Source organism: Serinus canaria, chromosome 2 (genome assembly GCF_022539315.1).
Source record: "Serinus canaria isolate serCan28SL12 chromosome 2, serCan2020, whole genome shotgun sequence".
In the NCBI taxonomy this organism is placed as follows: domain Eukaryota; kingdom Metazoa; phylum Chordata; class Aves; order Passeriformes; family Fringillidae; genus Serinus; species Serinus canaria.
Genome location: NC_066315.1, coordinates 135,395,274 through 135,422,745, shown reverse-complemented (window position 1 = coordinate 135,422,745; position 27,472 = coordinate 135,395,274). Strand labels below are relative to the sequence as shown.

Genomic DNA, 27,472 nt, shown 5'->3' with positions numbered 1-27,472 from the left:
TTTCACAATTTATCCCAATATAGAACTCTTTGGTTTGTTTCATGTATGTCAGATATTAATGCAAAATAATTAATAATCTTTTCATCAACTTCACAAGTTGAAAGGGCTGATAATGATTTTACAATTCCTTTTTTTTTTTTTTTTATTTTATGGAGTCTGGTAAATAACGAGACTCATTTTCTCTATAACATAATAGTATGAAAATTTATATGGGAATTTTCAAAAACACTAAATTAACGTAGTATGGGTTTGGGTGAACAAGCTCACAAAATAATTTTTCAGTGCATTTTTAAGTACTTGCATTTTTTATTCACTGTATTCTAAAAACCAGATTTTCTGCATGTGTGTGTGTGTGTGTGTGTGTGTGTGCGCACACGTGTGTTTCTTCACTTTTTCTCTTATTGAGAACTGCGAACATAGAGACAATGACATCTCATTGTTAAGGTCAAAGCGATTACAGTCCTGCCAGCCACTAACACCACACTTTACACCAGTCTTTATTAAGGTGAAATTTGGTGTGTTATAGTAGAATATAGATTTTCCGTAATTTAAAAAAAAATAAAGTTAAATCATTCTTTCATCCCAAACTGATAAGGGAAAAAATGAAGATCAGCCTTGCAAATTCTTCATTAGAAAAATGAAATCTTTTTGCAGTTCCAGCGATAGACATAAGTTTATGTTTTGTTACTAATTCTTCCATTTATATCTGAAGGGATAAGGACCTAGAGTTATAAACATGTATGATAAAGCTTTTTCAAGGAAAAAATACCAAACCAAAATACCACAGCCTCATAAAAGTATAAGTTATGTAAACAAAAGCCATTTTGAATTCTGCTAGTTTCTGTGATATACTTCTGTGATCCATCTGTTCCTGAGCTTAATATTCTAACATCTACACCAGGATTAAAATACTTTCCCAAATCAGTCACAATAAGTGCGTTTGATTTACATTTGTATTATATGAAAAATACTGCCATCTGTTTTTTTTCTACCCATCTGATGTTTTGGTGCATCCTTCTACAGTAATTTTAATTCATTAACATATCCATAAAACACTCATGATGAAATATTTATTGGGCAAGAGTAAATAATTGTGAATAAGCATACTAAATTTACAAGTAAAGCTTTGATATTTTACTGGTTTTAAGCATTTTCTAAAGTTAAAAAATGATACACAATATAGATGTTAAGAAATTAACCATCTGTATATTAATTTTTAGGACTTTATTATTACTATAATATTCACCTAAGCTTTCGGATGAGAATTAACAAAAAATCTTGTATAAATATACTCTTATCCTCCATTCCTGGAAAGCTGGAAGGGTCTATTCTAATAACTGGATAAACTGTTTTCCCTTGATTTTATGAAGAAAACTATGCGGAAGTCAAAATCATTCATAGCACTGAGTGAATGAAAATTCTTAAAAATGCAGAATGAAATTTAAATGTGAGCATCATAAGAACTTGTACACTGACAATTTCTGAAAATCTAGACATTTAGTTAGATACAAATGTGTCTAGAAATAGCTTCCAACACCCCAATTTAAATTTAAATCCTAACTTGGCAGATGTATAGCATTTAATAGGTGAAAAACCATAGTAACCTCCAGGCATTGCTTTAAATGTTAAAATGATGTAATATTAGATAGGACAGATAGAGACATATGTGCTGATTCTGAAGCATTCTCTCAGTGGATGTTGCTGAAGGCATATTTGTATTCAGTGCAAGACCCAAGACAAAAACTCAGGAATGATGACTTCATTTACCGTAGCTAATCTTTTATCTGTCAGATATGAATGCTAAAGGCTTGTTCCAAAGCTAAATTTTAAATCGATACTCTTATAATTTCTGTTTAAAGCAGAATGAAATTAACATGGTCTTTAGAGTTAGATTCAGAAAATTAAAAAGAAAATTGCAAAAGAATTTCTCAGTTTATGTTAAAATGACCAGTCCTACTGGCAACCTAGAAAGGAAAGCAATATATTTTCTTTTATCTTTATTTATCTGATGTCTAAGTTTGAAGATCGCAGTATATAAGCTACATTTCAGTAATGAAAGATGAATAGAGAGCTTTGTGGAATTTGAAGGCAGCAAAAATGCATGCCAAAAAATTTCTGTCTTCCATGATTTTACTATGTTGCACTGGTCTGTGGATAATCTACCACACTTCACTGTGCAGAGTATAACAAGATACGTAAGAGGCACTTTCAAGGAAAAGTCTCAATTTTCTCTTGGTTCATATTAGTATTAGTTTACTAATTCTTTCCACTGGGTAGAGCTTGTGTTTTTTGGTTTTTTTACCTTAATAATGTTAATTCCTGATGCTCTTACATTGTACATATCTTTATATGCCTTAGCCAGTATAGTGGCATTCGATTGAATTTTTCTTTAATTTTTTGACTTGAAATAAATCAATACCTACATTCAAAACTGATCCATAAGTAAATCTAAAGAATGCTGCCGAGCATAATTTGAGACTAACATTAGTCTTGAATCTAATATATTTCAGAAAAAATATACTAGACAAATGAGGAATTCCTAAAAAATATATTGATGCAAACTATATTTAATATTTATTTGGTAATTTTAATTATTACAGGTTAGTTCACATCACATTTAGTAGTATTTAAAACTATGTCAATTTTTTTTTCTTTTCTTCTCTTGTGTATGTCAGTTGGATGACCATTTCTTAAAATTCTTGCAGATTTCCCTTAGGTGTGAAAATAGTCACTAAATTCCACAGGTTTAGCTAATTTCTATCAATTTATTTAGTTAAAATAGAGTAGTGTCCAAGCAAAGCATGTAACTTTGCCCTTAATTTTGTTTTAAATTATCTTCTGCTTTCAGGATAAAATGAAAATTTCAGAGTAAGAAGATTCAAACTGTATTTTGCATCATAATAAGGGGACTCTGGGAAAATTCTTTAATGGTATCTCTTAACTATATCTCAGATAACATTTTCTCTGATTCACATGAAACTTACCTACTGTCATGATCCGTCCCTATGAACGGGTTTCGTGATGGTTCGTAAGGGATCTCAGGGTGCAAAAAACTGATGCAGTACAAGGGGGTTTGCAGTAATAATCAACACAAATGCACTTTATTGAAATAACCACAGCAGAAATGTGTTGGGGAGGAATTGGGGAAAAAGGGAAAAATAAGGAAAAAGAGGGAAGAAAAAGAAAAGTGTATATAGCTACCAAATCAATCACATGAAATAGAAATAATGGGCTTTAGATTTTTTTGCCAATTTTTCTGTTTCACAGTTCTCTGTCCAGCCAACGAAATGCGTCTGGATTCAACAGGCGTAATACTGAGCCCTGGATATCCTGACAGCTACCCAAACCTCCAGATGTGTGCATGGACCATTACTGTGGAAAAGGGTTATAACATCAGCATGTTCTTTGAATTCTTCCAGACAGAAAAGGAATTTGATATACTTGAAGTTTTTGATGGTAACTATAGGATACATATCTTTGGATGATACCTTGTCTATATCATTGTTTTTTATATTTCTTCTGTCTAATTATTACTGTTTATGCATATCATAATTTTTCAGTATAAAAAATCTTAGGCAATTATTTTGATTTGTTATGATAAAAAGTACTATTTGATTATTTTAAAATTGTACTGCATGTTATACTTAGAAATAATTTTTGTTTTGAGCAAATATATAACTTCCAGTTATAACATATTTAAATTTTTTAATTCAAATTAATTTGCCATTTGCTTGAAGGATGTTTTGCATGCATGTCAGTTGTATGCATATGTTTTATTGTATGTTATTTTAAACTTTATAACTCTTTTTTTCCATCTTTTTCCTTCCGTTGTACCAAGGACCAAATAGTCATAGCCCATTGCTCATATCTCTCAGTGGGGACTATTCATCTTCTCTAAATATAACCAGCAATGGCCATGAAGTATTTCTCCGGTGGTCAGCAGATCATGGCACCAATAAAAAAGGCTTCAGGATAAGATATATAGGTATGCAAATGTGACTTCTTATAATGTGCACAAAATTTCACTGTGGAACACTTGTTTATGTGAAAAGGGTAATATAAGCTATGTTTGGTATCCTTAATTAACCAAACTGTAAGGAAATCTAATCTGTTCTATCTGTTCTGTATATGAATCTAATGACCCTCATCTTGTGAGGAAAAAAACCCCCATGCATGTGCTCTGTAGAGAGTTAATAAAAGACCAGGCTTCAAAATGGCATAAGCCAGTACTAAAGACAAAAGAAGCAGCTTCCCCCTTTTCCCTCTCATTTATTTGCACTTGTGTGCCTCTTCATACTGGGGTGTTTTTCTAACAAGATCTTTATGCAATTCATCATTAAGAATTTTGTTGGGACAGGGGAAAGCATTGCAAAAAGGCAGGAGTGAACAGCTATAAAGTGGAAAAATATAACACCCTGAAGGGTTGAACTCCTTTTTTTCAGGCTCAATACAAGCAACAATCAATATTAAAAGAGATAAATTAGTATGTAAAAAAGCCATTAATTTATTTGTTATTAAGTTAAATTAACATATTTATGAATAGTGTATGGAAATCATACCTGACAAAGTTAGATTTCAGCAAAATTGCTTTTACAGAATTATTATATAATATTTATTTTACCGGAAAATATTTAATTAGTCAAACTAAAGTAGATTTGTTGCAATTTACAGCAATTGCACAAAATCTATATTTGATTTTTTTGTGTGATGAACAAAGATATGAAATACACACCAGGTAGAGTACTGAGGATAGTTAGTATCTGTAGATATTAGAGAAGTTATTGCCATAAAAGCTGTTTCATTTCACAAGGTGAATAAAGAAATAAAGAATAAGTATAAAGTACTTTCTGCTGATTTTTTTTGGATTTCCTCAATTTTTGGCTACTTCACAATGGGAGAAAAATAATTACGATCATATATACTGCAAATACATCAGTTCCATCTTTCCCTCTAGGAGAGGACAGTTTCCTCAGACTTAAAATGTTTGTTGTTCATTAGGTAAAATTCACTGTTTACTAGGCATAAAATAATATATGCTATCAATATTTATTTCTTGTAGTCCGTTTTGGATCTGTTAAAAGAGAAAGAAGAGAAAATTCTTCAAAGTCTTTCCTTTCAGGCAGTGAGAAAGCTGTTGAGAGGCAGATGGGAAATATTTTCTAGTGGTCTGTTTCACACAGAAAATACCGGAATGTCTCCGTATCTTTGGTTCTTTCAAAAAAGTGTAAGTCAGGAGACATTAGGTGTAGGGAAGAAAATACTTTTATAGTATGTGGTCTGAAAGATATAGCAGTAGTTCTGATTCTGCTCTTTGCTTTAGTATGTTTAATGAATATTTGTTGTAAACAAATAGCCATATGACTCCATTCTGGTCAGAGGAAGATTTCATGTGAGAAAAACATTGACCTGAAGTAAGTCATGAGACATGGAAAAGTTTAAAGGCTGAGTGTAGCAGCAGTTCTCTGTTTGCCTGAGAAAATAAATTTCAAGTTATCAACATTTCTTCCAAGCATAAAGGAAGCACTTGGAAACAAACTTCCAGCACAGTTTTTTTCTTTCCTATAAAATGGGAAAACAGCCTTCATGGCTAGCAGCTATTAATCAAATTCATCAGAGACCAAGTTAAACTTTTACACACACAAAATTCATCTTAAAGTGGTTACCAGGTTGTAAGAGCCTTCTGGTCCACTCCTATGACAAGATAGCCAAACCTAAATTACTTGGTACTTAATAAGCAAAGGAGATAAAGGAAACTTAGTAAGTAACCAGTATTTAACGTCAGAGTTGTTAAGTACATACATAATTTCAGATTATAAGAACTGTGACTCTTAGAGATATTTTTTCCTCTCATATTCAGTTATGATTTTTTTCAGAGTCTCTAGATAAGACTTCTGTAAGGCTTAATGTGTTCTAAATGAAACAACTGAAAGTAGATTTTGTATTTTTGCCATGGATTTATCATGATAATCATAAATGTCATTAAAATCTATTTTTAGTGTTTTACTTCAGTTCAGTGTATCACAGAACTTAAATGAAAAATTTATTTAGGACCAGAAAAAAGGACAATTTAAAAAGAGTTATGTTCAGGATGTACTAGCTGTCTCCCTCTTTCAAAAATTTGAATATTACTGAAATGTATACAATTTAATTAAATTTCATCATAAACTAAAATTCAGTAGCTTATTTGATTTAAAAAGAAGATGGTAAAAAAGCCCCAAACCTCAAAGCTATAAACAATTATAGAAGTGAGCTATCACTCTATTTTTTAGGAGTCTACTGAAACTTGAATCTTTTAAATAGCTTATAAAGCTCTCTTTTTATTATCTTCATATTTTGTAAAATTGATCAATGCATGCATTATCATACATAAAATACAACTTTTAGCCGTGGTTTCTCAGTGTCCGATCAGATGTCCACTGAGCTCAATGAGAATTTCTCAAGAATTTGCTACATGAATTCTGAACACGTATTTTATTCCTTTAATATTTATGTTCAAAGCTCTCTACTGCAGCACCCCAGAGTCGCCCCCGCACGGTTTCATTGTCAGTCAGACAGGCGGACAGCTCAACAGTATGGTCCGCTGGGCCTGCGACCGCGGCTTTCGGCTCATTGGGAAAAGCACTGCCGTGTGCAGGAAGTCTCCATCTGGGTATTACTCATGGGACGTTCCAGTCCCAGCTTGTCAAGGTAAATTCTTTTGTTAAAAAAAGACACACTCTAAGAAACTTTCTTTTTCTTTTTCTGACTTAAAATGAATAGAAGGGAAATGTTTCACGGTCATACTTCTCTGCCAGAATTTTTCAACCTCATTAAAAAAAAAAAGCACTTTTAAGAAATAGCGTTTCAAGAGGAGCTAGTAAGACTGACATACAAAAAACACTGCTTTAATATTCAGTGAAAAATATTTAAGAACTTCATATTGGTCCAATAATAATTTCTGAAATTTCACATAAGTCTTCAAAATGCTGGTGCTCTTTGAGAACTAATATGGCTAAGGTTTTCCAAGGACTGTGTATATTTTTAATGTATATCTTTGGAAGTGGAACTATGTTCCAAAATTTGTGAAAAAGGAATAGATTTTAATGTTTCAGTTTGATTAACAATGTTGCCCAAGCTGGCATATAGTGACCAAAAATTTTTGTGATAGATCTATTTTTATGGAATTTTGGATATTTCCTATTTATTTTTTTCCTGTCAAAGTATCTGATGTAGTAATAACTTTTCCTGACTTTTTTACATTTTCCTCTAACTAAAAGGTAATTTTCATAGAATCATACAAGGGTTTACTTGAAAGGGACCTTAGAGTTGTAGTTCCAATCCCTCTGGGATGGGTAGGAATACTGTTCACTTGACCAGATTGTTTAAAGCCAGTCTGACCTGGCCTTGAACACTTCCTAGGATGGGGGATCCACAGCTTCTCTGGGCAACTTTTCTGTGCAAGTTTCCACAAATGTGAAATGCAGCTCAAAACTGTCATAAACAAAAATGTTATTGGGTGACCTTTGGGAGATCTTTTATTTATATGAAAGTCTGTTATCATGCCTTGCTGGTTTGCATCTTGTTTCTTAAAAATTTTGGTTTAAGGGACAGATATATTTTTCTTGTGCCACAAGATTGACTGTTAACATGGATAATATGACTCAAAATTTATCAAGTCACTAATGGAGTAATTAATCTAATGGTAGATGTATACTTGAGGAGTAATTAATCTAATGGTAGATGTAGAACATCTCAGGTTGCAGCTAGAATGTATCTTATATATATTTTACTGACTAGTAAAAGAGACAGGATGTGAATTATGTCCATTACGTGAATAAGCAATATTGTAGAATTTGTTGGTGCTTAAGATTATAATCAATGCTATTTACATGTTGCAATTATTTTGCAAGTGGATATTAATTTATGCACTGCTGAATGCTGGCCCTGATGTAACACAGGGCCAGCAATTATAAGAATTGCCCAAACACATTGTTTGGGCAATTCTTATAATTGTCTCAAAGCTCTTATTATCATTAATGTGCTTCTGAAGGAAGAGATTAAGCTAGGCCAGTTATGCAGTGAAGAGCGTTACTTGGTTATGCAAGCATATTAGCTATCATCTTGGAATGGATAGATTTGCCTAATCTGCAATCCAAGCTATTGAGGAATTTAAGAAGTAATAAACATGGTCACATGTTTTCATTTTAGTGACATGGAATTGTTTCTTTCTTTGGTGATGGCAAGTGAAATTGTAGTTTTATCAGATGTTCAGTAAAAGATGGAAGGGGAACATTCTCATTTAATTAACTTGTCACTTTTTATCTCTCTGGGGTCATGTCCTCATACCCTCTAGAGCTTTGAATTCATTTATAGTTTCTTGAGGTCTTCAATTTCTTAATCACAGTTTTCTTATTTTTTTCTAAATGTGTGTTTGTCTCTCCTTGCCAATTGATACTGTGACAGTCATTAAATATAAGTTCTTATGGTTGCCAAGACAGGGTGATAGCAAATTAGAAATATTTTTCTGTGATTTTTCTTTTCAGCAGAGTGTGTCTGTTCTGTGGTTTTTGATTTTTCTTTTTCTTAAATTCCCGTGTAATATGCAAGGGTTTTTTATGGCAATGCAAGGATATTTTAACATTGATTCTTACACCTCTGTTCTGCAAATTGTTATAGGATTGGTGCTTTACCTGTGTCTTAGCTGTGATTATTAGCTTTGGGACTGTGCCACACAGTTCTTATATTGCTTATGAAGCAAATCAGTTTTATGTCAGTTCAGCTCCCAGTAGGGGCAAAAATAGATTGCACTCTTTTTTTTTCCAAGTATTTATACATAGTCTGAGAGGATTAACCTTCCTGTGTGGGCATGATAGGTACTTTCTTAGGGCTCAAGATTTGACTTCAAAGTAAGGTACTTCAGACTTAAATGTCTAAGCCCTTTTTTTTTCACTTTTTCTTTTTTAATCTGACCTACATTAGATGTATGGTTTCAGAATGTGGAATTGGGTTAGTTTTTATTTTCAGTCCCAAAACAGACAGAGAATTATTTAGAACCAGATCTTCTCTTGGTATATTTTTGAAGAAGAGAAATAAAGTAGTAGCTTATACTTTCATTTGCAGTTTTCAACTTTCTTCTCTAAGAAATAGAGGAGCCAGCAAGGAGAGGTGCTATGCTGGATCTTTTCCTCAGCGATAAGCAGGGGCTGACGAGGAATATAAAGCTGAAGGGTGCAATGACTGTGAAATTCTAGGGTACAAAATTCTTAGAGCAGAGAGCAAGGTGAATGCTAGCTAGCCTTGACTTCAGAAGAGCAGAATTTGACCACTTCAGGGATTTGCTTGGTAGAGTACCATGGAATAAAGCCTTAGATTTAAGGCTTTATAGACAAAGAAAACTGGTTAATAGTCAAACAGTCACTTCTTCCAAGCTCAGAAATGTTGCATCCTCAGAAATGTTGTCAAAGAGAAAGTCAGGTAGAAACTTCAGGACACCTACCTGCATGAGCTAGGAGCTCCTGGACAAAACAAAATACAAAAATGAAGCCGAGAGAGGGTGGAAATGAGGACACACAGCCTGGGAGGAATTCAGACAAGTTGTCCAAGAAACTGTGGATCAGGTTAGGAAAGCTAGAGCCTTGATAAAATAAATCTGTCCATGGTTGTCAAGGGCAACAAAAGCAGCTTCTAAAGATATATTGGTGATAAAATGAAGACTAGGCAAATTGTGAGCCCTGTCCAGAAGGACAGAGAAGACCTGGTTACCTGGGACATGGAGACAGCTGAGGTACTCAGCAGTGGTTTTGATAGTCTTCACTGACAAGTCCTTCAGTCTCGCTTCACAAGTCACAGATTACAAAGATGAGGGCTAAAAGAAGCCTACAGGACTCCTGGAGAGGGGCTTTTTCAAAGGGTGTGCAGTGATAGGCTGGGGGGAATGGCTTTAAAATAAAAGGGGATCAATTCAAATTACACATCAGGAGAGAATTGCTTACTGGTTGCCCAGAGGAGCTGTAGATGCCCCATGCCTGGAAGTGTTCATGTCCAGGCTGGACTGGACTTTAAGCAATCTGATGCAGTAAACCATATTCCTGCCCATTGCAGAGGGATTAGAACTAGTCTTTAAGGCCCCTTTCACCCTAGGCCATTTTATGATTCTATGATTCAGTATTTTCAAAAGGGTATTTTCTTTCTGCTTCCCAGGTGGAAAAAATAGAATGTTGAAAGGTAATTTTAGTGATTTGCCAGAGGTCACAAAGTACAACTGATGGAAGAAATCTGAACATAAATCATATGACACAGAAACACAGAAAGTGTGTTTCTGAGACTGGTGCCTTACTGATTCAACCATGCTGGTCATATTTTTTTTCCAGATATTTTCTATTCCCTTTTCTTTATTATCATCTGCATTTTGAATTCTTAGCTGCAGAGTTATGAACCATTATTCTTATTTTTTACTTTCTCCATCAAAATGCAAAAGCTTCATTGGATTCAATTCCCTAAAATTTTAAGAAAATTTATTTTGACGCCTAAAACTCACATTAATGAGGTAAAAAATAATTTTTTTGGATTTAAGACTAGTGATTTTGCAATGTATAAGCTCTCTCAGGTCAGTGGAAATTTATATTGAAGACATAAAAAACTTTGTCTTTCTCTCTACTCAGCAATATCTTGTGGAATTCCTAAAGCTCCACTAAACGGTGGGATATTAACTACAGATTACTTGGTTGGCACCCGTGTTACTTATTTTTGCAATGATGGATACAGGCTATCAGCCAAAGAGCTCACTACTGCAGTCTGCCAGCCCGATGGTACCTGGAGCAATCACAATAAAACACCTCGCTGTGTAGGTGAGTAACACATAAGAAATCTCTGGTGAGTAAAACCCTGTCTGTACATTCTGTTTATTCATCCATGGCAAAAATTTTCACGTGACTTAAACTTTCATCTTCAGGTTGTTTTAATCTATGAATTATCTGCTATTCATTCTGTTTTCTGGTATTCAATTATTAAGAAATACATATCTGAAGTATATGTAACTAAGACATGCTGAAATTTCACAGCATAATCAGAATAAACATGCTAGAGCTTATAGAATACAACAAACTAATAATTATTTTACAGTTAAAGTTAATGGTTGCAGAGGTTTTCTACAAAAGTTATTTTTTCAGTGATAGCTGCATGATTCATGTACTGTTAGCAAACCCTTTTTACTATCCAGAATTGCAAAACCTGTGATAATTGTTTGAGACTGCTGCTTATTATTTATATTCATCCCGTCATTATAGTTCTACACCATCTAAACTTGGGGGAACATCACTGCAGGGAAAATGCATTTAAGTCCCAAAATGAAGTGGATATAATCAGTTACAAATGAGATATAAAAACCCAGGTGGTTGCAAGAGTGATACAGGGATTTCAGTGTCTCATGCACATTAGGATTTGGATTATCTCACCAAATGAATTTTGGAAATGAAAGCAAATTAAGACTGGAGTATTTTTCAAGGATTTCCCCTTTCTCCTTTTTTTCTTCTTGTTATTGAAAATTTCATTCTGTCATGACTTTTTTTCACTCTCTAAAAAACCACTGAAAATAGAGAAAAACAAAGTGGGAAAAATCGTTTTACTTCTTATACTATTTTTTATTCTATTAGTGTTGTATAAAGTTATTGTTCCATTTCTGGAGGAAGAACAATAAGAATTAGGACATGAGACAAAAATACATAGCTGTTGAAAAAGCAATCTGTATATGGATATTATTTTTTTTGTCATCAATGTACAGCCTCTCAAAGAAATGTGTCATATCTCATAGAGATTACCTGGGTAGAAAAATAATTTCTCCATTTAAATGTACTTAAAATTTTAGTAAAGATTCTGATGCCTGATGTAAAATGTCACAGAAGGTCCACCTATAGCGATTTGAACCATGGTAGCTCCTTTCTATACCCACTTCATCACTCTGCATACAGAATCCCTTCTCTTTCTGGGTAATTATTAATTAAATGAGACAACTCATACCCTCTAACCACAGTCAATTTCAAGTACAGCTTTAGTTTTCAAAGATTATGTCACTGTGTTCAAAATAAATTTTTTTATGAATAATGGTACAGATTTTCCCAATTTGCCTGTGCTAAGCCACCAATAACTATGTCTTTCTGTTTTTTTGGAAGTTGTTACATGTCCTAGCATCAATTCTTTTACCCTGGAACATGGAAGATGGAGAATAGTGAATGGCTCACATTATGAGTATAAAACAAAAGTAGTTTTCAGCTGTGATCCTGGGTATTATGGTTTGGGACCAGCATCTATTGAGTGTCTTGCTAATGGCACCTGGAGTTGGAGAAATGAGCGGCCTTATGCCAGAGTGAGTACATCTTTTATCTGCATCTGCTGTACAGATTTCAGGAAAAAATATTTTATTGGATGAACTAGAAATGAACTAATTTAGTATTCAGAACTGTAAATTAGAAAAAGCGTTTCTTGGCTGGAATTCCTGGGTGTCCTAAAGGTGGTTATTTACAAATACAATACATGAGATTTAGTGACAAGGACGTATCTATAGGCACACTGGACTTTAAAGGTCCCTAAATTTATAAAGGTACAAAGAAAATATTTTCCTATATGTTTATTTTCTTGTTTGTTTAATCAGGAATGCTGTAAAGTCTTGAAAAATGAAAAACCTTTGTATCCTGTCTGCACACTTGATGAATAAAATAATCTCTCCTTTCAGGTAGTTACCCTGTAGTGTGCATTTGCACATATCCACATCATTCCCACCATTAGCTGGTATGCCAGTAACTTTTAATAGTTATTAAAAAAAATAAATTATTATTAATATATTTAAATCAACTAAAGATCTTGCTATGATTGTGTTTCCCTCCCCTGCTGCTGTGAAAAGCATATTTCTTTATAAATTTACATTTCGACATATCTTTTTCTAAATGGTGGGGTTTTGGTTACACTTGGAAATGGCAAAACTCTTTCTCTTTATAAAACATGGTGTGACAAACCCTCTGACAGAGTGGGATACAACTGTGCTTTTCGTTCCTGTATCAAAAATGTGTGTATCTGCATCTTTATATATATAAATACAAAAATATCTAAAAAAGCCTGGAGATAAGCCAGATAACTGTGGTGAAAAATACATTTATAATTTATAGGCAATATTTATGAAAAAAAAAAAAAAAGAGGCTTAAAAATGCAATTGCAAAGTCATATAATTCGTACTGGAAATTAACCTTAATTTTGAGTTCTTTATAAATGGAAATCTAATATATAATTTAGAGAAATTTTATAAGTTAATTGAAATATTTCATCTCTGCTATTATTAAAAATACTTGTGTATATGTCTATATTTATATCTCTGTGTATATAATTCTGCATACTAAATTTGTATTTGTATCTTTTTTTGCTTTAAAAGACAAACTATGTTTAGCTATGTTTTGAGAAGCCTAATTGGAAACATTATGACTTATTTCCTTCTAGGCATAAGGTGTGATACCTGATTTCAGCCTCTTACTCACTTCTAATAAATTCTTTTTGTTAATTATTCAAAGAAATTGAAAAAGAAAAACGTTATTTTGATTGAAAAGATGCTTTCAATTGTAAATAAATAGCAAGAAATTCCATCAATATCATTCACTCTTTATAACAATGTATTTTGTGAATGCTAGGATAAGCATTTCATTATGATCTAGAAGACCAAAATGTCCCCTTCCCAATGAAGAATAACTAAATCTGATAGCAATTGTGATGTTCCAGTATGCAGAATGTATTTGATAAAGTCAAGGTTATTAAACAGCATTCAAAAATGTTTTGAGTGCCTTTTTTTAACTTCAGAGAGATTATTTCAATTGTTCTTCCCCCTAAGTATAATTTCTGGGGAAGGAATAGTTTTTGTTTGCATGTTTTTAATCTATGATTTCTTCTGATTTCTCCAAAATACTTCTAGGTGTGAAATTTACCTGATTGACTGGTTGATAAGTATTCTTAGTTAATAGGAATTATTGTATGGATGTTTGTGATACTCACTGTACACTTTTGGTTTTGTTTTGCCATGAAGTTATTTCCTGTGGAGAACTTCCTACACCTCCAAATGGGAATAAGATTGGAACTCAAATCACATATGGATCTACAGCTATATTTACTTGTGACTCAGGATACATGCTAGTTGGCTCTGCAGTGAGGGAATGTCTGTCATCTGGACTCTGGAGAGGAATGGAGACCAGATGTTTAGGTATGGATACGACTGTCATAATTTGTCCATTTTCTTTCTCTCTAGGAGACAAAAGTAAGCAAAGTGATCTGCTTGTCCTTTTCTATTAGCAGACACATTGAAGAGAGCTCTGCATGTGTGTGGTTGGGCTGCATTGTTTTTCTCATCAAATTGGAACTATGTTTATATTTTCAAAAATTTTATTATCTTCACAACTTGAAAAATCTGTGTTAGTGTATTTTTGTATATGTCTTTAAAGCAGAACTATACATAAGCAGCAAGACAGATTGATTCCATATGTATCAGCTCTAATACATATCCTCACTATAATATCTGCAGAGTAGATCTGGACTAAGTGGTTGTGTAATAGAATTAAACTGTATTCTTGAAAAGATACAGAAGGAAGAAAAAAAAATTGGGGAAATTTTGACAGGACCGGTGCAGTCTTATTTCTGAGATAAAGCCACTATCCAGATGCTTTTTTACAGAAATTTGAGACCCTTTACTTGTACAAGGTTAGGCATCTTCTCTTATTTAATATACTCAGATATTGTTGCCTGAATTATTTAAGAATACAATGCACACATGAAACAATTTCAGGGCTTCTTTCTGCTTCATTATCATGTGTACCTTGAGCTGGGTTATTATATTATGTAGAGACATGGGTTTTAACTCTATATTTAAACAAAATTTTAATTTCAGTTGAAATAAAAAGTATGTTAGCATTCTGAATTAGAATAAAATATACAAACCATCTTGCATCTCATTTGTAGAGGCATTAATTTATCACAGAATATCCATAAACTGATACTCTCAGAAAACTGAACTAGTATATACATTAAATGTAGGGGTTTATTGCAATATATCTTTGTACAGATATATTGCCATTCACCTTTTTAAGCTACTTTTCATCCCAAATAATTTTTCTTGTGTAAAACAGCAATTTTTTCTAGTGTTCACATAAGTGAATGACTCATGAATAAGCAGAAGTGTTGCTTATCAGGCTACAAGTCTGCAGCTGGAATGTTCTCTGACATGCAGCAGAGAGGGATAGAGGCTTTGTTTATGTTTCACTTTAACAATGGAAACCCTTGATATTCTTCATCTTCTAAATTGTCAGCAATTACAAGATGTTCTAAATCTAAATTTTTGAAGCACTATGGAATAGTGCTTCAAATATGAATACTATGTGCGTAATCAAAATGCTCTGGTTTTTTTCTGATTTGCCTGTTTGTTTTTATTTTTATTGATTTTTCTGCAGAAGTTACAGCTGTTGAAATCTGGAGAAATGTAAAAAATTTTCTTCAGAAAAATAACAATATAAAACAGATAAATTGGATGCTATTTGTGAATAGCTCCTTGGAAAAATACTTGCATTTAAGAATTTTGCCAAAATAACTTCATGCCAAGTGAAGATCAGCACAGAATGAATTTAATTTCTCCTACATTTGCCTGTAGAAATAAAATTTTAATATACCTGAATAATAGTAACAGATTACATAATCTTTACTTGAAACTTAAAAGAGGACCCCTGCTTCTCAGAAGAGATTCATTGTTATTCAGTTCCCACACTATAATGTCCAGTAACAATAAAAAGTTAGGAAAACAGCTATATAACTAGAGGACAAAACCAGTAATCTGAACCAAACCTATTGTATCAGACTAATAGCACTACAGTAAATCTTGTCATGCATATCTTTAAAGGTTTATTGTGGGAAATGGTTGAAGACAGCATGAAAACAAGTATTACTCAGCAAAATTAGAATATGCATCATATACAGCATGCAAAAAAATGTATACCTCGCTTAAAAACAAACTAGTGACAGAGCAAGTTTATAAAAGGGAGAGAGTCTGGCTGCCATAGTTTCTCTTGCTACTGTGTTACATCACTGTGCAGGAATGAGTGTCCTGCACTCAGAAAAACTCAGGTCAATTCTTGTTTCTTCCAAAAGAAGCTTGAGACTTAAGAGGGATGAGATCAGCTAAGAGGGACAAATCAGAAATAAGAAATATTTTAAAGAAGGTATTTGTCAGAAAGTAGAGGAATTGGAGGAAACTAAAGTATTGGAATGTGGGAGAAAGGAGATCAAATACAGCAGGAAGACCTACAAAGTGGGTATTTTAGCAGTGGGTATTTTAAGAAATTAATTTTTGTGCAACTTATCAGTGATGTTCACTATCTACTTCTGATGTTTTCATGCTCTCTGTTGTAAACATTTTTTTCAACTGAGCCCTTCCACTTTTACTTTCTAAAAAATGTAGTTTTTCTTGGACTGAAGTGATTACCAATGTATTTCTGTTTTAAGTTTTGAAGATGCCCTTAGGAATACACTTAGATGACATACATGAAGTCCTACAGGATAAAATAATGCCCTTTTCAAATATTTTGTTTAAAAATTCACTTTTTTTTTTCAAAAGTGCTACTGAAACAATTACATTTAATTGTTCTATTAGATAGCCTGATTTTAATTCCTGGTCTGTGTAATTTAAAAAAATTTATGAAAGGTAGAACAAACAAGAATCTAAGTTTCTACAGTAGAACTTTTGTTTGTGGTGAAACTATTCAGATATAGATGAGAATTAGAACTGAGGTAAGCTTTAAATCACCAAAAATATTGACTAAAATCCAAGTTATATTATTGCATGACATTGTGAACAGTAGTCCATGGTTTTGATGACAGCCATAATAGTGTGAGAATATGATGATAGGTTTCACAGCTCTTTTTTGTCTTTCTTTTCTCATTCTGACTTCTTTTACTAAAAGATGGATAATTTATGGATAATTAATCTGTGGCAAAAACCAGAACACTTAACACAACTGCCTTCCTTTCTCAATCCCACTTTTTCTTCTTTTCTTTTTTTTTATTTTTTTTCTTTTTTTTAATTTTTTTTTTATTTTTTTCCTTTTTTTTTCATTCTTTTCTTTTTTTTCCTGTAAATAATACCTAAATGACAAAGTAGTACTTCATGAGTAATCACATTATTATCATAGTAGGAAATTGACTTCTTGGTCCTTATTCTCCATAGCTGATGAGAAGAAACAGTGTTCAGATTGAAAAAATGAAATGAAACAAAACAGAATGGAGCTTCTGAAGTAATTCTGTTGTCAAAGTTTAAAAAATTAAATGTTTCAGGACATTTTATTGTGAAAAAATCACATTAGTCTTCTAGAATAAAAAACAAGCAAAGACTAAAATAATGACAGTTGTGTCTCCTAGGTTACAAACAGTCTCTCACTATTTATTATGCTTGATCTATTTCTGTACAAGTAACACTGAAAATGTCTATGTAATAAATCCTGAGAAACATTCAGAAACATGGAATAGATTTTAATGAATATCCTACTTATAAAAAGAGACTGACAAATCTGTGATTTTGTCATACAATTTCCTCTTGAAAAAGACCTAAATATTCAAAAAGAAATTGATGATCCTTTTTTCTGCTTTTATGAAAACTTTGTATATCTACAGTATTTACTGATGACATATTTGATATTTTATATTTTGCTCTATTTCCTTTATTTATTAAATTAATTTTGTTTGCTTTATTTTAATGTCAGAAATAACATTGAACATAAAAACATATATTTTCATACTTTTTTATTTTTAGTATATTTATTTTAATGCCTGTAATCAGATATTTAGTAAACTGGGCACTTCCTAGAGTAGAAGTAAATTGAGTCTAATTTAATAACTCTATAGTACTTTCAGATAAACTTTGGAATTAACTAGTATATAAATGGTGAAAAACATTTCCTAAGATTTCTCTAGCACAATATTTTTCCCCCTTTTTTCAGAGCATTACTTTTGCACATCATGATCAGGACTGCTTTTTCCTTTTTTTTTTTTTTCCTAAAAGTATTTTTTGCCTTTTAAAATAATTTATGTCTTATTTTGATTAACATGTTAAACAGCTTAGTCAAAGCTGCTTAACAAAGTAAAACTAACAAGAAAGTATAGCATGCTTTGAAAAGTCTTTCTGTTAGATACAGTTCTAACTGCTCTTCTAATGGAGCAGTTATTTTTTTTTAGGTTCTTGCAAAGAGTTCTGATTTCTTTCTAGGACCTTACTCATGCTTAATGTAATGTACAAAATTCCATACTTCTGTTGGGGGGTTATCTAACTCACTCTCACTTGTGCTAGTTACATGACTGATAGTAATTTTAAATGTTGTTTAGGCATCTCATCAATGAAAACTACATGAAAAGGCAGCAAAAAATATGATTTTCAACCAATACTTAAACTCAGAGGAAAGATATCTTATGCACATTTCTCTTTTTTGTTGATTGGTGAGCTAATTCCAGGTTTTCACGTTTCTTGAACTCGTGACTTTATCCTCTTCATCTCAGCTGTACAACACCTGACCTATTTCTTAATATCGTCTTCTTTCTCAATACCTCATGACATCTAAACATCCTGATTAATCAGATCTGTTGATATTCTCTCCCTTATTTACCAAAAGTCACTGCTGTTATTTCATATGGGATAGGCTCAGCAACTACTGGAACAACAGTTTTGTTCAGTTCTGCATATTAGTATTGAATCTAAAATAAAGATAAATTATGAAATATGATTAAACTTTTAAAGGTCTGTAAGGCTTCATATTTTGTTGTTGTGACATGACTAAATTATGTTAATTAAGTTCATTTGGGGAGCACCTTCATAAAGTGTCCCTATGAATTAAATACAAAAATAATTAAGTTTATTTGATTAATAAGGCATAAGGTAGTGTGGTTCCCAAACATGGCTAATATTAGAGGAGCTTTCAGTGAAGGCAGATGAATAGAAGAAAATAGCTTTTTAGGTTAGTATGTCAACATTTGCACTTCCAAAACAATAATATTAAGAATACCGTTAATCTCTTCTCCTAAGAGAAAGGCTACACTTCACATCCTGTGTTTTTGTCTGAATTAAAAATAATCCATCAGACTAATCAGATAATGAAATAATTGATTTAGAATTATCTACATTTGCGTTACATATGGTTCAGAGAATTTTCCTTGGACTGTATCTACTCTAGTCTTCTGGGCTAAATGCCATCATTTCTTATATGGTTTTCAGTTGTCAAAAAGATCTGTCGTTAATTTTGACTACTTTTTATCCAAAAGGAGATGAAACACATTTTGTGCACCTAGCTGAACCTACATTGAACGTAGCTGAACCACAGTTTGTGCACCTAGTTTTGTGCACACCTTCTCAGTGTGCTTCCTCTGAAAGGAAGCTAATTTGTTCATGGTAAAATCACTCAGCACATTTAAGGGAAGGAAGATCTGAACCAATATTCTAATGTGAACACAACCTTTGACTGTTAGCTGGGGAATATTTATTGCAGTTTTACTGAACTCTTTTTTCATACAGAAATACTGCTTTAAAATGCTAATGAGCCATTGTTGGCAGCCTGTTACTCATAAAGGAAAAACCAGTTATCCATCAACTCTAAGAACAATGCTGTCCATGGACTCAGAAAAATAGCAGACATACCATCTGGGGCAAAGCAAGCATGTAAGCTAACAGCAAAGAATGTTCGGTGCAATTATTTATCAGTAATATTTTATATATTTTCTCAATCAACTTTCAGCCACTGAAAGCTTTCCATGTCTGTGTAACCTCTGAAGTGTAACCTCTCTGCCACTATTTTCATACTTGATACTTCTAGAAAAATGTATAAGCCACTACCTTCTTCATCTTCACTGTTTTTAAATCTCTTTTTTAAACTCTTGGTATTTCAGTTAAGGGGGATTCTGTATTTCCAGTGTTACTGAATTAACATATCTGGAGTTAGCCATATGCTTCTCTTTGTTCTTCAGTACCACTGTATAATAATAACAACTAGACTTTCAAATTAGGTATATGATTTTTCATCTTTAAAGAATTACTCAGCTGTTTCAAGGAATTCAGCAGAGAACTTCCCTCTGTGGGCCATGGATTAAAAAAAGATTTAAACTAACTTTACCATTCATCCTGAACAGTTTTAGTACAGCTTGAATAGCTGTCAAAATGAGACTCTTCTGAAAATAGCAAGAGAAATGCCCCAAGCCCTGTTTTGTCCAGAGTTGTGCCTTCTTATATCGTTTTATAAAATAGCAGCCCTGTAAAGAAGAAAAAAAAAAAAAAAAAGCCAGGGAATAATTCTTCCCTTTTCAGCTGAGGTCATCTTGACAGGTTAATTAACTTTGTTGAATAATAAATATCATAAATGTCTGTTTTCAATAATACATTGGTATGTAGATTTGTTTCACTACTGTGCTCATTTTTGACACTACTGACAACTAAAGTACAGGCATGTTTTTTGCCATTTAATGTAAGGATTCTGTATTCATTTATTCCTGTTCTCATAGAACAATCTGCAGAAAAGAAATCTCATTTACAGCTATGGTTTCAAAGGTTCTGACATTAAGTTATTATGCTCATTCTTCATTGCTAGAACAGGATTTCATGTCAAATTAGGTAATTTATTTGGTGGTCACAGGTTATTAATATCCTTCATTCCCAATCTTTGACTAATTTTGTTTTTAATAATATTTCATGCTATTATTCTTCTCAAGTTTTGCTGGACTGGAAATTGAGAATATTATATTTCTTATTTCTTCTCTCAAATCTGCTACTCAGTAAAACCTTCACATTTAGTCTCTTTTAATACTTTTTTTTTTGTAATTTTCACTTGTCTTTGCAAAAGTGGTATCTTTTGATTCAGTATTACAGGTTACATTAAGACCCACAGGTCTCGTCTGGATTCATAGAAATGCTACAAAACTCTTTTATAGCTATGTCATAGAGAAAATGGAACTACACCTGGTCTTACAGTACAGCAGAAAAATAGAGATATTGACAATGGACAAAGATGTCATGAGAACAGTCTAGAATAGCTTAGTCTCATGTAGTCTAGAATCCTAACTTAGTGGGAAGTCAGCTATTTACTACCAGGATATTAGAATATGCTTATTTGTCACAAAGCCCTGATAATAAGAGTTTAAATTAAAGTCCTGAGAAACAATTGCCATCAGAAGTGATAATAAAAAAATACCAGAATATATATCGATAAATATGAGCATATCTTTATTCTATAATGAATATCTTGGAATTATTTCTTAGATAGCTTAATAGAAAAATGTTAAAGATAAGAATTCTACTAAAATTCATGAGAAAAATAAATAAACAGCTTACTTTTAGATGAAATGCAAAAAACCCAGAATAGAATTGAAGTTGAGTAATAATTGCTCTTCCAAATACAGGTGTTGATAGTGATAGAGGTTTTTGATGGTTTGAGAGATGTTTTGTTTTTTCTTTCTGTATGCTTTTTTTTTTTTCCTCTTGCTGTTGGAGAAGTAATGATAGCAGCTACTATAAGTTAAGATCCTAATTTCCTCTGGCAGAGAACATTCCATGGCTATGTAAAATTAAGTGGGAAGATTAGGCAAAGAATAAAAGTTCTGGAAAATATTAATGATTCTCTTAACTTTTTTGGATCTCTTGGAATTTACTTATCTGCATGAATCAGTGGAAATTCCAAAAAAGTTCTGCAATATTCTCTTGACAGGAAGTATGTACACCATCATTTAGACATTTCATAGCAAACATAGTGAACTGCTTACCACATGCACCTACATGACAGTTGTCAGATATTTTGTTTTTATGAAAATAAAACAAATAATGCTTGAACCTATATTTTTGCAGTGTTGGATTGGTTTTTTGGGGGGGGGATTCCCCTCTCTTTTTGTTTGGTTTGGTTTTAATGTTCTTTTGTATATCCCTCAGTCACATTTCCTCTGGAAAGCAGAGTAAAAACTGGCAAAAAATCCTGCAAATCCCTATGTTTTGTTTGTTTGTTTTAATCTCTTTTTTGCATTTGAGTTAACAAATGTGTCACAAATCTGGTATATCCTGTTTTTAAATGATATTTACTTACTTAACACTTTCACTGATTGATTTAGAATTCTGTTATGACAGAACTACAGTTTCATAATACAACATTATAATATTCTTAATTTATTCAGTTCTATTTCTCAGTTTAGAAATCTTACCTAGGGGTAGAAGTAGTTTCTACTCTTTTAAAAACATGTTTCATTTCTGGTGGTGAGAAGTTCACAATTGGTCGTGCAATATAGTTAGCACTCCAAATATATAACTCTTCTACAGAGTGGCAGGAAATAATCAAGACAGAAGGGTTTGAAGTAACAGAGTCATAGAACAGCCCAAGTTGGAAGGGAATTTGAAAAATTACCTGATCCAACATTTCATGGCAAAGGGAGCTGGTGTGGGATTAGCTAGCAACCTGTTTAGCCCCATTTTGAAAACATCCGGTGATGTAGACTCCCATCACATCTCTGAACAGATTGTTCTGGGGAATGCTTGTTCTTACTGTCAAAAGAATTCTTTCTTATGTCATGATGAAACCTTTTCCAGTGCAGCTTGCACCCATTGCTCTTCCTCCTCTCCATGTGATTCCATGTGAAGAGAGAGCCTTCATTATTTTGTAGCCACTCGCTAAGTACTGGAATGCTGTGATGAGCCCCCTCTGTCTGAGCCTTCTCTTCTTCAGGAGGTAATGCCTTCAGCCTTTCCTCATTGGAGAGGTTTTTCAGCCTTTGATTATTTTCATGACCTGCCTTTGCAGTCTGTCTGAGTCTTTCTGCATCTTTCATGTGCAGCCTGGCAAGCGCTGGATAAAGTGGGATGATCACATCTCTACCACTGCTAATAATGTTTCTGCAGATGCAGCCCAGGATCCATTTTGCTTTCACTGTTGCAGCCACACACTGCTGACTCCCAGTCAGCTTCTTGTCCACCAAGACCCTCAGGAGCCTTTCAGTGACACTGCTCCCCAGCCACACAGATCATGGCCTGTTCTGGGCTCTTTGGTTCTGTCATCCCTGGGGCAGAATCTTGCAAGTGTTTTTGTTAACCTCAGACATCTCTTTCTTGCTTGCTCTTTCAGCCAGCCCAGGTCTCTCTGTAAGATGTCTCTTCCTTCTTACATGTCTGCCTCACCACCAGTCTGGTGTCGTCACCAAACTTGGTGAGGCTGCTTTCAATCCCATCACCCAGATAATTTATGAAGATATTCAATGTCACGGGACCCATTACTGATCCTTAGGGAACCCTGTTGTGATAGATTTCCAGCCTGAGTGCAAACCATTGATCACCACCCTTTTAGTGCAGTCTGTTAACCCACTCCCTACCCATCTTGAAGCCACCCACCCAATCTGTATCTTGCCCTTTTGTGCAGGAAAAGGCTGTGGGAAATGGCATTGAATACTTTGCTGAATTTCAGGTGAGCAACATCCACTACCCCTCTCCTTGTATATGGTAGATGTTGAAGAAAGTCATAAGAAAAGAAGAAAATAAAGAAAAAAAAAGAAACTCAAAAGTCAAAAGAAGTCAAAACTAGGGTCTGAGAGGCTTATGACAATGAAAGGATGTAGACTAAGAGGATGGGATTTTTAAATTAATTTAAATTTTCAGGAGTGAGACTGGGACATTACTGCAAGACATATAGATGATTTGTTGTGAATTTTCACCTGTTAATGTTGTAGGGGTTTTGTAAAGTCCATGGACAGTTGCAGAAACTGCACTGTGATCTCAGTTATCTCACATGTTGAATTACTTCAGTTTTATTCTCTCTGCACAGGAAACAGAGATTGACCTTTCTGGTGAAGTATTCTGCTTCCACTCTGCCATAAAGCAACAATAAATTTCTTAATTAGGAACCAAGCCATATATTTTAATTAAATGCAACTACAAAAGTATTTCCTTGAGCAGGATCTGAATCACTGCAGACTGTCTGGTTGCATTTTGATAGAAACTAATCTTTTACAGCTCAGTTTTTATTCCTCATCTGGTTAGTCCTGTTTATAGTCAGAAATATGAGAGGATAGGGAAATCAGTTCCTTTGGAACATGTTCAAAAAAGTCTACTACATACTGAATGGATTATGAATTTCTTGGAAAATCAAGAAATACTCTGGCAAAAAATTTTAAACGTTATGCCATCTTAGCCTAGAAAACATACATTTCATGTATGCCTGTTTTTTACATGAGACTGAGGGAAACAGGGAGGGAACAAAGAAGGAACAATATAGCTTTGAACAGTATCAGATTTGGACTCTTGATAACTACACACAAATTGCAGTCATCAATCTAATATATGTGGACGTTTGTATTCTACTAATATGGAATTGTTAAATTGGTAAATTCTGATCATTTTATCATGTTTCATACAATGAAATGCAGTACAAAACTCAAGTTGTAAGAAAATGTAAGATTTTCTTTTTTCTTTTTTTTTTCTTTTGAAATTTTTAAACTCAAATGAATGCAGAAAACTACATCAGGGTACATTAAAAGCATTTAAAATTTCAAAGGGAAAAACCAGTCCAAACCATATTAGTTCTATATGTCTTTTCTTATTAGCAATTCCATGCTTTGGAGATTTGTTTGTGGGAGCTATTTGAGGAAAATTAGAAGACAAAAGCAGAGCAGAGGAGTTTGGGTGGCTAGTAATTTTTTTTTTCCCCTAGTACTAGTTGAAATGCTGCTCTTTATTGTCTTTTTTACTTGTCTTACTCTTCTTTTGCGCAATGAATTCTCTATCAAATGTCACAGTTTTCATGAAGTCAGCCATTCTTAGAAGACTCTCCCATTACCATACTTTTTGCTGAATCACTGTGCCCATTTTCCAGAATTCATTATGAAAAATAGCAACTACACAGTTTTTTTGTTTTTCCCAGCCTCTCTGTAGACCAAATGTCACTTTATGACTTTCATAGTGAAAATACAATATTTCTCATATTTTAATAATACAGGGTAAAAAGATTAGGCCTAAGTATAGACAGATTTTTTGTTGCCGTTTGGTTGCCATTAGATTTGGCGGCTGTTGTGCTGACTGACTTCAACTAAAGGATGTTAATCTCTTTGGGATTCCACTGGGAAGGAGAGAAAAAAATGGAAAACATTACAGAGTGTCCAATTCCAGCAACGAATTGTTCAAGTTAATTTTTTTTCATTGCACAAAGGCTATATTTATAATGTCCACATGGATGGATATCTATAATATTTGTATTAATTTATTTATGTGGAATTTTTCTATTTAGTTATGATGTACCAGATTTGGAGTCCTGATAAGTACACAGAAGTAGTATATCTATTTATGTGGAATTTTTCTATTTAGTATGATGTTTTAATCTTACCATATTCACTTAAGCATAACCAAAATAAAACTAAGGTATATAATACATATTTTTTACATGTTACAATAAAAAAGAGTTATTCATATTTTTAAAGGAAATTTGATTATATATATTACATTTAATCTCTTTGCTGCATTATGTTTTTGTAAGTTTTATATGTATATATTCGTAATTATACATTTGCATGACTGCAGGTTTCACCAAGCTAATAAAAATAAGCTTTGAATTAGGTCAATAAAAAACCTTAAAAGATATTCAGCATTTCTTTGTTTTAGTTAAGGAGGTTGATTTAAAATTTCCATGGCATATTTACTGATTTTCATTCTTTTTTTTTTTTTTTTTCTCTTTACTATAACTAAATCTAGCTGGTCACTGTGGTGTCCCAGATCTTATAGTCAATGGACAAGTAATAGGAGAAAATTACGGATATAGAGACACAGTTGTTTACCAGTGCAGTCCTGGTTTTCGGTTGATTGGCTCTTCTGTAAGAATATGTCAACAGGATCACAACTGGTCTGGCCAACTTCCATCCTGTGTGCGTAAGTAAGCATGGCAGCACATACTGAGTGATGCTGCAGGAATATCTGTGTCAAACAAGGTGGGGATTGAACGGTCCTCAAAAATATGGGGCCACGCAAAATCTGTGAGTCATCTATCAGGTGAAGTTTAGTGTTGGCACCTAAAATGTCCACTGCATCTTTTGGTGACTGAATACCTGCTGGTTTGGATATGAAAATTCTTCAGAAATTGATAGGACTTATGAATGCCACTACTCAAATTTGAAATTGGCTTTATGACTTCTAGTTGCTTTTGGAAATATTTAATGTATATTTACTTTCACTGTTTCAGTTAGGTAAGTAAATACTGTTGAAGTAAACTACCAACACTGCAGATTAAAATATTTTATTTACCAAATTTTTTTCATCTTCCTCCTCACAGAGATGGTGTTACTTTGATTTTTGTTTATGGTGCTCTTTTGAATGAATATTGTGCTTTGTTTATGATGTTTCTTTTGCATGATAAGTGTGCCAAGCCATCACATGAAAGACCTTTAAGTAATAACATAAAATGATGCATTTAATTTAGGAAAATTTGCTATTTAGTTAAGCCTTTTAAAGTAAATTACCAGTATTTTACAGGTTCAGTAATATTAGTGTGTTGAAACTGTATTAATCTGCCTCCAAATATCCTATAGCTCTTTGAACCAGAAATTCTCTTAATGTCAAGTCATAGCGCACAATGTTTATTTATTAATTCTGTGATGTTTTAATATTTATTTTAATTACTGATTGACCTTTTTTTTTTTTTTTTACCAACAATTTGTTACAAAATCGAAGAAAATGTTTGCTTAGTGTTTTTGGAGCATTTTGTGAATATTAATTTGGGTCCAATTTTCCTTACTTTTCTTTCATCTGGTTTTTATAGGCACAGAAAATATATTTTACCTTCTTTAGATAGATTTTTTTACAAACATTAGAAAATTTTCACTGTGCCAATAGTTCTGGGTTTTTTTCCCAAAAAATAGTCATAAATTTATAGCTTCACTAAGTATTTAGGCCACAAAGATAAAATATTGAGTTGATAATAAGACAAATTTGTAAGAAATAATACCTGAGGAACTAAGGTAGTGAAATATTTCCTTTCAATTTCAGACTATACATAATGAAAAACTAGTGCTTGTTTTTCTCCTTCTTCTTCAGAAAAGTTTTCTTCATTTGCTTTCATTACCACATTTCAAATTCAGTTCAATTTGTTTAAAAATTTAATTAAGTTCTTGAACATAAATACATCATGGAAAATACCTAATATCTTATCATGTCAAAACTTGAAAATACTATTATATAATTGTATAATAAATAATGAAAAGTGATGACATCTTGTTCTCTTCTTGGGGTTTTTTTTGACTGATGCTATGCTAGCTGTCAGCTGTGGTCACCCTGGTAGTCCTATTTATGGAAGAACAAGTGGAAATGGTTTCAACTTCAATGATGTTGTGACATTTTCATGTAATACTGGGTATGTTATGCAAGGACCAACCAAAGCTCAGTGCCAAGCTAATAGGCAGTGGAGCCACTCACCTCCAATATGCAAAGGTAAGA

At 33.0% G+C, this 27,472-nt stretch overlaps 1 protein-coding gene across 3 annotated transcripts in view; it reads left to right on the top strand.

Annotated features, from left to right (window-relative positions):
- CSMD3 (CUB and Sushi multiple domains 3) overlaps nucleotides 1-27,472 on the top strand; it is a 579,290-nt gene that overhangs the window by 501,409 nt on the left and 50,409 nt on the right. For 2 of the 3 annotated variants that reach the window (XM_050970810.1, XM_050970809.1), the window contains 8 exons: nucleotides 3,268-3,456; nucleotides 3,839-3,985; nucleotides 6,499-6,687; nucleotides 10,641-10,826; nucleotides 12,147-12,344; nucleotides 14,039-14,212; nucleotides 25,739-25,912; nucleotides 27,293-27,466. In XM_050970810.1, coding sequence (XP_050826767.1) covers nucleotides 3,268-3,456; nucleotides 3,839-3,985; nucleotides 6,499-6,687; nucleotides 10,641-10,826; nucleotides 12,147-12,344; nucleotides 14,039-14,212; nucleotides 25,739-25,912; nucleotides 27,293-27,466 — 1,431 coding nt within the window. The remainder of the gene's footprint in view (nucleotides 1-3,267; nucleotides 3,457-3,838; nucleotides 3,986-6,498; nucleotides 6,688-10,640; nucleotides 10,827-12,146; nucleotides 12,345-14,038; nucleotides 14,213-25,738; nucleotides 25,913-27,292; nucleotides 27,467-27,472) is intronic. The other variant, XM_030234789.2, reaches the window with a different exon arrangement.